We start from the raw sequence: 13,100 nt of genomic DNA on the forward strand, positions 1-13,100 counted from the left end.
AAAAAGTATGGATAATTGCATCATTCAAATCTGTCCTGACTGAGCAACATTCATAAAGTATTCCTTCACATCCCTCTACTACTCCTAATAGCTAGAAAAAGAAACTGTGAGTCAGAAAGCAGACTGGCATTGATTTATTTTAAGACTGAGAAAGCCACTGCATTTTTCTCTGTCTTAGTTGAGGATCTGAAGAGGGCCATACTGTGGTTTTTTAAGTTCCATGCTGTATAATTTGATTCTATAGCAGCATGCGTTGCATGGATGTTTAGAGAAATCCCCCTACCCAAGAAGTGTTTTGCTGTTGACTCCCCAGTTTTTCTATGTCATCAAGAAACACTGTCCCTGCCCCCTCTGTGGCCCCACCACACAACAGGAAGGCATATCTGGGGGTGTGTGCAGTTGTGGGGAGATCTGTGCCTGTCTAATCAGGGATGGAGCCAACAACCCTGACCATCAGATTTGAGAGGGTGCTCAGAGTACTGATTTCAAGAAACTGAGCTGGTAAAGGGTTGCAAGTTACCTGCATTAAAATGGAATGTATTTCCATACTTATTTACAGTGGCTGCGATACACCTGCAATCTATATGCATGTATTACAGTAATGTCTTTTTCCAGACCAGTAGGTCATAAAGCTCCATCTCCTTGAGGAATGTGTTTTATGGCTTATGTGATTACTAATTAATGAAACACCTTTTGGGCAAATGAAAGCACAAAAGCACATAAATTGTTTGAACTTCTACTTACACAGAAAATAAACAAATTGTCTATGCAGTCTCTTAGATTTTGTAAGCGCAGTTTAGTCTTGCAACTAAATAGCTCTGCTTCAGTGTTGTGTCAGAGGTTCAAACACAGGCCAATATAATACTTCCACAAAAATTGCTATGTCAAAGTCCTGAGGAATATTTTCACATGTGTGAGGAACTAATATCAAATGTTGAACATTTATGGCAGCCAAAATACATCAAAATAATTTCTTGACCCAGCAATGCCCAGTGAGGTGTAGATACTAACTCCTTGACCTAGATTGGCACCAGGCTGGATAATTAGCTTTGATTAGCTGCTAAAAATCTTCACTTCTCAGATGCTAACAGTGATCATTCATTGTCTTGCACAGTTATATATGGTTGCAAAACCTTATGAGATGTGTTTGTTTCCTTCTAGAAAGAAATGAATCTTACTGGCAAATCTGCTCCTATTAAAATCATTGGGAAATTTGCCAGTTACTTCAGTGGGTGTAATGTGGAACCCATGAGTTATTATTGCAGTTACTAATAATCTACCATAATATTGTACAATTGCTTTACATTTGCATACATTAAAAAAGATAACATTTCTGCCTCTGAAGACCAGATAATCTACGTCACAGTTTGTATAGCCAGCAAAGTTCATCACTTGGGGACCGTGTGAATGAAGTGTGTCTTTGACTGTATTTCTAGCATAACAGCTTATAATAAAAGACCATGTATGTAAGGCACAATTCCCTCCTTACACTTTCTTTTGCTCTGGGAGGGATAGTAATTTTATTTTTATATATACCATTAGCCAGTGCCTCTCTCCTGTGTTCATTCAGCTGCACACATTAGCAGTAGACTCTGTCATTAATGTACAAATACAGAAATAAGTAAAGTACTGTTTTTTTCCTACTCCTCTTCAGACCCCAAGTTGTGTTAATCCCAGGGATATATTTATTTTGTTTAAACTAATAATTGTATATGCTGTGTTACTAAACATGAAATAATTGCTATTTATGGAGAACCTGTGTATTTAATGAAACTGGGACATCATCACAGAGTCATTATGCCAGACACCCCGAGCCTTCTTGTAAGCTGTCCTCTGTCCTCCACTGGACAAAAAACTATCAGGGGTGAAATGCTGGCTGAAAGATAGAACCCAGAGAGTAGTGATCAATGGCACAGAATCAAGTTGGAGGCCTGTGGCCAGAGGAGTTCCACAGGGATTGGTTCTGGGGCCAGTCTTGTTCAACATCTTCATCAACAACCTGGATGAGGGGACAGAGTGTACCCTCAGCAAGTTCCCTGATGACACCAAACTGGGAGGACTGGCTGATTCCCCAGAAGGCTGTGCTGCCATTCAGCGGGATCTTGACTGCCTTGAGAGTTGGGGAGAGAGGAACCTCATGAGGTTCAACAAGGCCAAGTGCAGAGTCCTTCACCAGGGGAAGAACAGCCCCATGCACCAGTATGGGCTGGGGGTTGACCACTGGAGAGCAGCTCTGCAAAGAGAGATCTGGGAGTCCTGGTTGATAATCAACTAACCATGAGCCAGCAATGTGCCCTCATAGCCAAGAAGGCCAATAGCATCTTGGGATACATCAAGAAGAGTGTGGCCGGCAGGTCAAGGGAGGTTCTTCTCCCACTCTACTCTGCCCTGGTGAGGCCTCATCTGGAGTCCTGTGTCCAGTTCTGGGCTCCTCAGCTCAAGAGGGACAGGGAAGTGCTGGAGAGAGTCCAGTGTAGGGCCACCAAGATGATCAGGGGACTGGAGCATCTTTCATATGAGGAAAGGCTGCGGGAACTGGGGCTGTTTAGTCTGGAGAAGAGGGGACTGCAGGGGGGATCTGATTAATATTTACAAATATCTAAAGGGTGGATGTCAGGAGATTGAGGCATCCCCTTTTTACTGTTGTATCCAGAGACAGGACAAGGGGTTATGGAAAGAAGCTGGAACATAAAAAGTTCCATTTAAACATAAGGAAAAACTTTTTTACTGTGAAGGTGAAGAAGCACTGGCTCAGGCTGCCCAGGGAGGGTGTAGAGCCTCCTTCCTTGGAGGTCTTCAAAACCAACCTGGACATGTTCCTATGCAAGCTGATCTAAGTGGACCTGCTTTGACAGGGGGCTTGGACTAGATGATCTCTAAAGGTCCCTTACAACCTCTACCAGTCTAAGATTCTAGGAAAAAGATACCTTAGATTAGTTTATTTAGTCTCCTAATGGCTGCAAGGTTTTGGACCTGTCTTTAGGGAAATTTTACTCTAGTGGTGGTGCCAGATTTAGGTAAGTGTCTGAAATCAGACTGTTCTGTGTGTATAAACAGCCCCAGCCTTGAGTAACCTCTGTGACATCTTTTATAACCCATCAGATCCACATCTGTATCCTTGGGACCCAGAGAGGACAGCAAATATTTTAGGATTTGTTTTTTTCCTGAGATTTTTTTACTTCGTTCTATTCAAGTCGTAAAACTTCTTACAATGCTTCTCTCCCAATAGCACTGCAGTTATGCACCGAGATCAGAAAAGAAATGCTTGTGTAGAGGAGCATAGTAACCTTGGGATGCATTTTTTAAGGATCTGTGGTTTTTTTAAGTGAACAGTCTTAAGATACAGTTAGTGTTTATTTTGAAGAATTGCTTTAAATTACTTTGATTTTCTGCATTTTTTTTTAAAGCTCTTCACAATCTTCTTCTTGTCAGACAAAGGGTGTTGATAATTATACCAAGTATCCTCATGTATTTGTCTTCATGAGCTGCTCGCTTGGTTGAATGCAAATGAAGTTTGGACAGTGCAAGGAAATGCTTTTCCCTGTCATATTCTAGCTATTCATCACACAGAGAGTACAAGTTAGAAATACTATATAGATACTTTTTATGATTTATATACATTAGAAAGGACTTGTCAAGCATTCTAGCTGCCCACATTTCTGTTATCTCCCTTCAGCTGTGTTTGTTATTGCATTGCTTCAAAATAGTAAGATCCTGACTTCTGTGGATTATGCCACCAACTATGCAATCTTATTAAATCTGGAAATTCGTGGCTTTATTCAAGTGTTGTAAGAAGACATTTAATGTTCATGTCTTCACCTGCTGTATACCTTAGCCATATGAGAAACTGGACTGAAAAAATCAGTATATTTTTAATGAAGAAGGGAAAGTAGAGGAGATATTCTCTATGAGAGGGTAATATGTTGTTACTTAGCAGTGTGGCAAAGTAGAATTGGCCAATACCAAGTAGGTTATATGCTGCATAAATTACTGCCAGTCTCTTAATCTGTCCTATACAGAATGTATTTAGGCAAAATATAGGGGCTCATTTTATAACCTTACTTCTAATTTTTCACTCAGAGGTTGGGCACTCACTTATAATCAAATAATTCAATAAGCAATTGCCTGAACTGCAGGCACAGTGTGTTACATTGTCTGGAAATATTGTCTGAGACATGGGTTGTTTGGCTCTTTTTTTTTTTTCTTGTGACTTCAGCTGTATTTCTTTGATGTAGAGACAGAAGCAGGTTTGACAGGGGTAAGATGAAAATCTCTGTTTGAAGTGATCATGCCAGGGTTGTCCTGCACTTTGTGCCCATGTGAGGTAGGTAAGTGATACACTCCCTAATGAAAGCAGACAGGCTGTATCAGCTCCTCTGTGAAATCTGATGTACAACAATATGTCAGCTGGTAACAAGGCACTTGCTATCTGAGGTATTGCCACAAATTGCATTTTTTGTAATCTAGCCTACAAAAGGGTTTTCTCTTAGAGGTTACATTGAAGTGTGTTAGCAGAAGGAATAGGATTACAAGTTGGTACAACAAGGGAAACACGTCCCTTTTAGCTTGCCCCGGAGGCTGGTGAGATGTTTCCTCTAAGTCCAAGGTGCCAATGGGCAATGCTGGGAAGGAGTGGTTGAATTATCTTCAATTTCTGGCCATGGATGCTTACATCCCAGATGATCTCATGGTATCACTAACTGGTTTGATACATTTTGAACTCTAGGAAAAAGAGTTTACCTTAGAGACAAAGACATGACGAAATTTTTTTGCTTGTTAACAGAAAGAGGAGGCATCTATTTGGTACATAAAGAAGGTGTGCATCTCTTTGGTCATGGCACAACTGTTATTACTACTCAAAGACCAAAGGCCAAATTACTTTCAGTAACCTGAAACCTACCAATACTCCACAGCTGCCCCAAAAGGTATTCTGGGAGCTTATTATTTTGAATTAGAAAGTATCTTAGGAAGTCAGAGATAAAAGGTTCTGCTAGTGCATGCAGTGGGAGCTATTTATCATATGGTTTTGTGTCCTCAACAGACTATCAGAAAATGGCATTTGTGTCCTGGATGTTAAGACTATTTCATAATCATTATTAACCAGCACTGTCATTATGAGCATGCTTGGTTTAGCCCTCAGGTAACAAAGTTCACTGCTCCGTCAAGCTCTGTCATAATCAGCCTTATTATAAAAACATAATATTGTAACCTTCAGAGACTCCCTGGGCTAGTGCTATAAAAAACTGGGAATGAACTGAAGTAATCTTTAGACTAGCAGCAGTTGGGAATGGGAACTGCAGTGGGAAAATATAAGCATTTTTATGCATGTAATGTACATGTTTTCTCCCCACCCTCTTCATGCTCTTCTCAACAGGACAAAATCTGTACCACAGACCCTTTTCAAGACAAATTAGCTCATCAAAGCAGAACAAGTTTATAACACAATGTTCCCTGCATATGAAATGCCCATGCACTGGTTTGATTTCCATTCTTTGGAGTGCAGTTGGCATATTTTGAGTATTTCATTTCAAGGAGGAAAGCTGTTAAGTGTCCCCCCCAAGGTAACTGACTATTCAATAGCTAAAGATGTCAGGGATAATGAAATAAAAAACAAGCTAGGCTGTGAGTCTCTAGCAGGAAAATGCATCTCATTAGAAAGCATTCCCACCAGAGGAGTCTATGGTATTACATGCATGAATCCCTTTCTGCTGTTGTTAACCAAGCTTTGGATGCAGATAGCATGCAGCCTCTGTGACAGTGCATGACTGTGTACTAACAGCAATTAATTGTTGGCTCCCTGAATGGGGCCTCTGTGAAGTTGGAGGCAAACCAAAGGACTGGCCCCTTTTCCAGCATGAGGAACGTGCCATGATATACAATTGGGAACATTCATGTTGTAAGTATCACCTTGTAAGCTGTGTGGCAGGAGGCTGAGGATAGATGGCTTCCATGGGCTCAAGTCTGTGCTCAGCAAAAGGACTGTTCCTTTGGTGTCTGGTGATGGGGATGAATTGTGCATGCTGTGATCCAAGGCTCTTTCAGTTGAATTTTCTGGCAATTTTGGAAAGAAAAAGAAACTCAGTCCCACTACAGGAGTCTGCAGGAGTGCATTTTTTAAATGGTGATAGTGTTTCCTACAGGCAGACACTCAATAGAAGTCTGTTGATAGTTTGGCAACAAAGACCAAATAGGCTCACAAGAGGCGTAAGCACTCTCTCCCACCCCTGCCCAGTATCTTGGCTCAAATTCAGAGCATTTTGACTAGGTGGTGCATTTAGAGGCAGAGAAAGGGAGTGTGTCAGTATGAAACACGATCTGTGTGGACCTTCTTTAGCAGAGGGATTGGACTAGATGATCTCTAGATGTTCCTTTCAACCCCTACTACACTGTAATACCCATCTATTGCACTGTATTACAAAATCACCTAAGAAATATCCCAATATCTTCAGGATATATGACAGTAATAGTCCCCAGACCACAGCTTGCAATAACTATGTAACACGTGCCCATTGTCACAGAGTGTGGGGACATTTTCTGCAATGGTAAAATCCATTTTCCTGGGCAGTTCAGTGTCAGAGTGAACAGACTTCTCCCTGTGCTATATTTGTGTAGCAAAAGGACATGAAATACAGGAGGGCTAAGGGAATCATATAAATGGAATGACTCTGTTGTTTTATGATATTCATATGAAAATAAAACTGGTCTGGATCATCACTTGATGGAAATCATCCTGAGGACTTGGTACAATTTATATCAGCTGAAGTGCTGTTCTTACTTCTCTAATATACATGTGATACGTGATGAAAGTCAAAATCACAGTTATTAGGTTCTCATTCACTCATTTCTCTTATTATGCAGATAAAGTGGTGGGATTTTATCCTTCACATCCCTATGTGTTGCTGGATAAATAGGTACTGGTAGAGAACTGCAAGGTCTCACAACAACTTTTCAACGGTCTTCTGTTCCTACACTTTTTTTTCTTTCTAGTTGTAAGCATAATATTGACCAGAATTACTTGTACCCTGACAGGTCTGATTGTTCGAGAGGTAAGCATCGAGATTTCCCGCCAGCAAGTCGAGGAGCTCTTTGGGCCCGAAGATTACTGGTGCCAGTGCGTTGCCTGGAGCTCTGCAGGCACCACCAAGAGCCGGAAAGCCTATGTCCGCATTGCATGTGAGTGTCTCTGCTCTGCGTGTTTTGTTGATGGTGATTGGGTGGGAAAAAGTGGAGTTTCTGCCATTTGGGAAGAGATTTTGTTTCCAACCAGTTAGGCTTCATATTTTCTGCAGTTACTGGTGCATGTGAAAATTAAGGCCTTTAGAAGCACTGAAAAGAATTTCAATTTATCCTGTTGTTAAGAGCAAAATCATTATTCTCCTTTGTGTGGGAGGAAAGCATCAAAACTAGTATTTCTTGAGTACTGCAGTTATACGTCTCAAATGTCTGAAGCTAATGAGTAGGAATATTACCAAAGTAAGCTATGAAATGGGGTAATAGCTATTCCTTTCACAGAATGCTTATGGCTAGAAGTGATCTCTGGAGGTCATCTGGTCCAAACCTCTGCTCAAGCAGGACCACCTATAGCAAGTTGCCCAGGACTGATTCCAGATAGCTTTTGATTATCTCCAAGGAAGAAGAACACATTATCTCCCTGGGCAGCCTATGTCAGTGCTTGGTCATCCTGCATTGTTCCCTGATGTTCAGAGAGAACCTGGTGTGTTTCAGTTTGTGCCCATTGCCTCTGGTTCCATCACTGAGCATCACTGATGGCTCTATCTGCTTTGCATTCTCCCTTCAGATGTTTGTACACATGGATCAGATTCCACTGAGCCTTCTCTCCTCCCAGGTCTCTCAGCCGTTCTTCAAAGGAGAGATACTCCAGCCTCTAGTCATCTTCATGGCCCTTTGCTGGACTCTCTCCAGTATGCACATGTCTCTCATGTCCCAAAACTGGACCCAGTCCTCCAGGTGTGACCTCACCAGTGCTGAGCAGAGGGGAAGGATCACCTCCCTTGATCAGCTGGCAATACTTTTTCTCTAATGCAGTCTAGGATGCCATCAGCCTTATTTGGGTCACATTGCTGACTTATGGTCAACTTAGTATCCACCAGGAGATGCAGGTCCTTCTCTGCAAAGCTGAAAATATATATCTCTGCCATCATATAATAAAGCTGCTGTTCCTCAACCAAAAAAAAAAAAAAAAAAGTGTACATTTAACATATCATGTAATCAGATTTGTAATACAAGTCTGAGAGTGGTCATCTCAAACCTAACACTTCATCATTTTTTTTCACGGCTACTAACCTCAGTGGTTTTTTTTTAACCATTCCCAGCTTAGACCTCAAGAACACAGGGCAACAAGTTCCCTGAAAACAAATCTTGATTTGACTGTACAAATATTTGATGTTCATTAATTTTCAAAGAGGGGCTTTTCTTTGTAATAGAGTAGTCGCACTGGGGACTTCCATTTCTTTTTCACATAATGGAATCCTGTTTTATACAATGGGAACAAAATATATCATCTGGAATTGTATCTCTTCTGCTGTTTTCACTTCAGCAAAAACACATTTTGTGAGAAAAGGTCATTAGAAGCTGAATTTGAAGCATACTTATATTTCCTGTGCTTATATTTCCTAACAATTTATGAGAGAAGATAATTCTTCCAGCTAAATAAAGCTTTTCACAGACACATTAGAGAAAAGACTACCTGTCATCTAATACTCTTCATTTAGAGCTTGATTCTCCTTTTGTTCTTGAGAAAGTGTGACATCAGTAAATCCTCGGAGTTACCTTCTGTGTAAACATCCAGGTACAAATCTCAGAGGTTCACTTTAAATGCCTATTTTTGAATGCTTTTAGTCCAACTAGCTGGCTAGAAATAGAGCACCTATACATCTGAGTACAGGCCTAACCTCAGAGAAGAATTTCCTCAGAGTTAAGAGGAATGAAAATTATTATGCAGACAGTCTTTCAGCAATGCTAGAAACACCATTACATACATGCATAGTGCTTTCTCATGGCAGGAAACTTTTCAAGTCCAACAAAAGAGAGCGATTAAAATTCTTTTTCTTCTAAGCAGTCAGTACTTCAGAGAGGCTTAGCACTCTTTGAGCAGGTTTTTTAGATTATGACTCCCAAACTAACTCATTAAGTAGATTTTCGTATCCTACCAGTTAGCTCTTGACAGATGACCATTAAATTAACCCAGTTTAGAAGTCTGAGTGTATTGGTGGTGAAGTAACCATCAACCATTTCATGGTTAAGTAACTTCTGTGTACCACCATACCGATGCACTTAATTTCTGTGTAACACATAGTCATTGTGTGTATATGCAAGTTATTTTGTATCAATTGACAATTCTTCTCAGGCTTCCAAATTTCCATTGAAGGCACTCATAATATAGAGTTTACTTCTTTTTCTTACCATGCTTTGGAGTGAGAGGAACACTCAGTTCAGTGATTTTTCTGTAGTCTTAGTTGAGTTTTTAAAACAGCCTATTTAAATTCCAGGGGGTTTTATGTGCCTGTAACTCAAATGTGACTTTATATTTTACTAAAGTTTTTTTTTAACCTCTTGTTCCTGAATTTGGGATTCTTGTGCAGCTGTGACAGAGGCAAATCAGGTAGACTCCTTGGGATTAAGAGTTGAACTATTAGGCCTTACTTTGTGATGTCATTTGGTCACAGCCTTAACTTCAGAGGACTAAATCTGCACTGGCAATACAATAGTTGTTTCTTAATAGAATTAAACACAGATAGCAAGTCATCTAGGAGTTACACAATATGCCATAAGACTGAGTTGCAGGGTAGGATCTATGCGGTATTTATTAATCCAGAAAATCAATGATGTCCAAAATTTAAGAGGGGATGGAAGGGATGGAAGAGTCCATCTCTGCAGCTCCATCTGCAGCTGTAGTTGCATGTTTGTCACCAATGAAGTCTTCACTTTTAATTCATACAAAAAGTAAGCACTGATGCCTTTGGGAAGGTGAGGGATAAATGGAGCATGTAAAGTGCTCTGCTTATTATTTTTCTTAGTATCTCTTAGTGTTTATCTTAGTACCTGAACCTGGTGATTTCACCTTCACAGATACAACTGTAGCATAACTAGCCATACCTGCTACATTAAGAAAAGCTTCTCCCTCTTCCTCTCCTCCTCATCCTCTTTCTCCTTTTCCTCCTTCTTTTCTCACTCTTCTTCTCTCTTTTCTCCCTTGCTCTCCAGTCTTATTCTGGAATTATTGTGTTCTCTCAAGGGCTGGAGCTGCACTCCATTAAAGCAAACAAACAAACAAAAAGCATGCAACATCTCTGTTCACTGAGCGTGTAATAGAATTAACTGAAAAGTAATTTGAAAGTGTGAAAAATGTTCATCCTAGAAAAGCAGCTTGTATTTGTTTAATGCAGGGTCAGGCCTGTGTCAGAAAGTACATAACAACCTAGTCAATGAAAGTTCTCTGTGAAAATCAATTGCAACTTCAGTCTTGCTAAGAGATTCAGTTATTCAGGAAGGGGGTAATCTATAAATATGGAGTGAAGACAATGCTGGTTTTCAAAGGCTGCTCATGCTAGCAATATAAACAGGAAAAGAGTCTAAAGCCAACATCCTGACTTATCTAAGTGTTTAGGGCATTGAACAGTGTCTCGCCGTTGCACTCCTGGACCACAAGTATGCTAGGAAATCGCTCCCTTTTGTGCCATTTTTTCCTGAAAAAGAGCTTTTCTCCTGTTTCATGGAATTCATGTTCCTGAGGTGTTGATGTCCCCATGAGAACAGAGCTGAGCATTTCATCCTCTTAAACTAGCAGATTTGTTGGAATTAATTTTCATTTTGCCGTTCTAGATATCTCAGTAACCAACAAAGTAGGAACACCTAATGTAAATCTCGGTGGAGCTGGAAAGATAAAATAAATTTTCTGATATATTGGCCTATGAAAGTGCTGAAATGCATTTCCTATTTATTCACACATTTCTTATTTATTCCAGGCATATCCTGTCAGGAGCACTGGAAGTCGCTAATACGTTTTGATACAGTTTTGATACCGTTTTTCTGCTCAATTTAAAAAAACGTTGCCTTGGTGGAGAGAGGGTCGAAGAAGTGGATGTCAAATAGCTTTACCTTTGGCTGAAAAAAAACTCAATCCCAATATGAAGTTTTAGTGTGAATTCTATGTAACAAGCCTGATGGCATTGAGCAGATAAAACCTAACAGGGCAAAACTCCTGTTAAAAGGATGAGTGAGATCTGAGCCTGTGTAACTGAGAGTAAAGTTAAATCTAATGGAAAATAGATCTGATAAAGACTAAAAAATAGCTTCAGGATTTGACCTAATTTTTAGATCAGATAATAAAGAGGTGTCTAAGAAAAATTGCTTTGAGACCATGTGCATAGAGCAACCTCACTTTTCGTTTGCTTCAGGTTGGTGTTGCTGTAGCCTCATTGACTTCATGATGTCAGCCCATGCTGTCCTTGAGAAAATGTAGGAGGTATATAAGCCTCATATCTGCTGCCAGGTTTTGAATCTGTTGAAAGCCTATAAGAAAACAGCAAATTTCTTTGTAATTTCTGTTACCCAGTTGGTTTTGTGTGTGTGTGTAATAAATGTGAATAATGTCTTATTTTCCTTTATTTATTATTAAAATAATAATAAAATCTGATTAAAATTGGATTTTTTTTTAATTCAAAAAACATTTTTAAAAGCCATAGTGTGGTAAAGAACTGCACTTGTTAGTCTTTTGTATGATTTGATAGTAATTTCCTATATACTTATTAAAAGCCTTTTTTCCCCCCAGACATTTATTTCAAAGGAACATGGCTAATATATGCATGTCAGATAGATACTATATACTGATAAGATAAATGCAGTACAGAAAAGTAGACTAGTTCACCTGATGGGTTATCTCCACTTCCAAGGGATATGCAGTCATACAAAGAAACAGATATGAAAAAAAAAAAATCACAGATTCTTTACTAACACTTGGTTATCTCACTTCTTAGTACTAGGGCCCGTGCTCAGCTGCAGTGCCTTTCTTGCCTCTCTTCACATACCTAATTCAAACAACAGTGTGAGGACATGCTCCTGTAGCCACCAAAGCGTTAGAGCACATTGCAATAGGGAGAAAGTCAGGTGTATGTTGAGATAAGGAGAGAGAGAGCTAGGAAGGAAATCAATTGAAAATTTTATTAGAGGTACGTCCAGGATATGCAGTATTAAAAAATGACCCAAATATGTAGTTTGTGCACTTTGCTAAATGTATATGAGAGTTAGCAGAGATAGGACCTTAATTCCTTTCATGTGTACCATTTAATTTGCTACTAATCAGTATCTCCTGGTTATAGTTGAGTTGCATGGTCTTGAACTGAGAGATTACTGAAGAGAGAACAACAGATCACAGAAAGGGCACCAAAGAAGTTAACTGAGTGTTTAACATATTTGATACTATCACTCTGCTTTTGCTCCTGACAGGCATGCTGCTGTACCATTTCTCAAGTTAACAGGCATGACTGACTCCTAAACTTAAGGATGCAGTTGCAACAGTAATAAATAGAAATCACATTGCTTTGTGTTAAAGAGCTAAGACTTTATAAAGATGGTCTTGACTTCACTGTTAGCATTGCTTAAAAAGCAAAACGAAATCCCTTTACTGAATTTATATTAATTTAATCACTCAGTAGGAGCCTTGAGAATATCCTACCTACACTGTCAGGCCTAAAAAATGATCACCTTTCAGTAGAGCCTGCTTAGTGCCTGATAGTGAAACATAGATGCAGTCAGGAAGTTAACAAAATGTTGTGTATATTTCAGTAGTAACCAGACAGCTGTGTGAGTCAAATTAGTGTATCAGAACAGTAACAGCAACAAAAGACCACATTTATACAAATTAATTACATTTTAATGTTTCACTGTGTGGTAAATTCAATTCTACATATGAATTGAAATGCACACCTAGTGTTTCTAATGTCTATCTTTGGTACCTTTAGTACATCTGTCATCTAAATAAGCACTTAATTGAGGTTAGGTCACTTGAACTTTACATTTAAATTTATTTTAAAAACAAGAACTTTGCATTGTCTTCAACCACCTAATAAAATACTGAATAG

General features: G+C 39.5%; 1 protein-coding gene across 2 annotated transcripts in view; it reads left to right on the plus strand.

Annotated features, from left to right (window-relative positions):
- Positions 1 to 13,100, plus strand: part of UNC5C (unc-5 netrin receptor C) — a 261,631-nt gene that overhangs the window by 182,059 nt on the left and 66,472 nt on the right. For both annotated transcript variants that reach the window (XM_061992520.1, XM_061992521.1), the window contains exon 3: positions 7,030 to 7,173. In XM_061992520.1, the coding sequence (XP_061848504.1) occupies positions 7,030 to 7,173 (144 nt within the window). The remainder of the gene's footprint in view (positions 1 to 7,029; positions 7,174 to 13,100) is intronic.

Source organism: Colius striatus, chromosome 3 (genome assembly GCF_028858725.1).
Source record: "Colius striatus isolate bColStr4 chromosome 3, bColStr4.1.hap1, whole genome shotgun sequence".
NCBI classification, from domain to species: domain Eukaryota; kingdom Metazoa; phylum Chordata; class Aves; order Coliiformes; family Coliidae; genus Colius; species Colius striatus.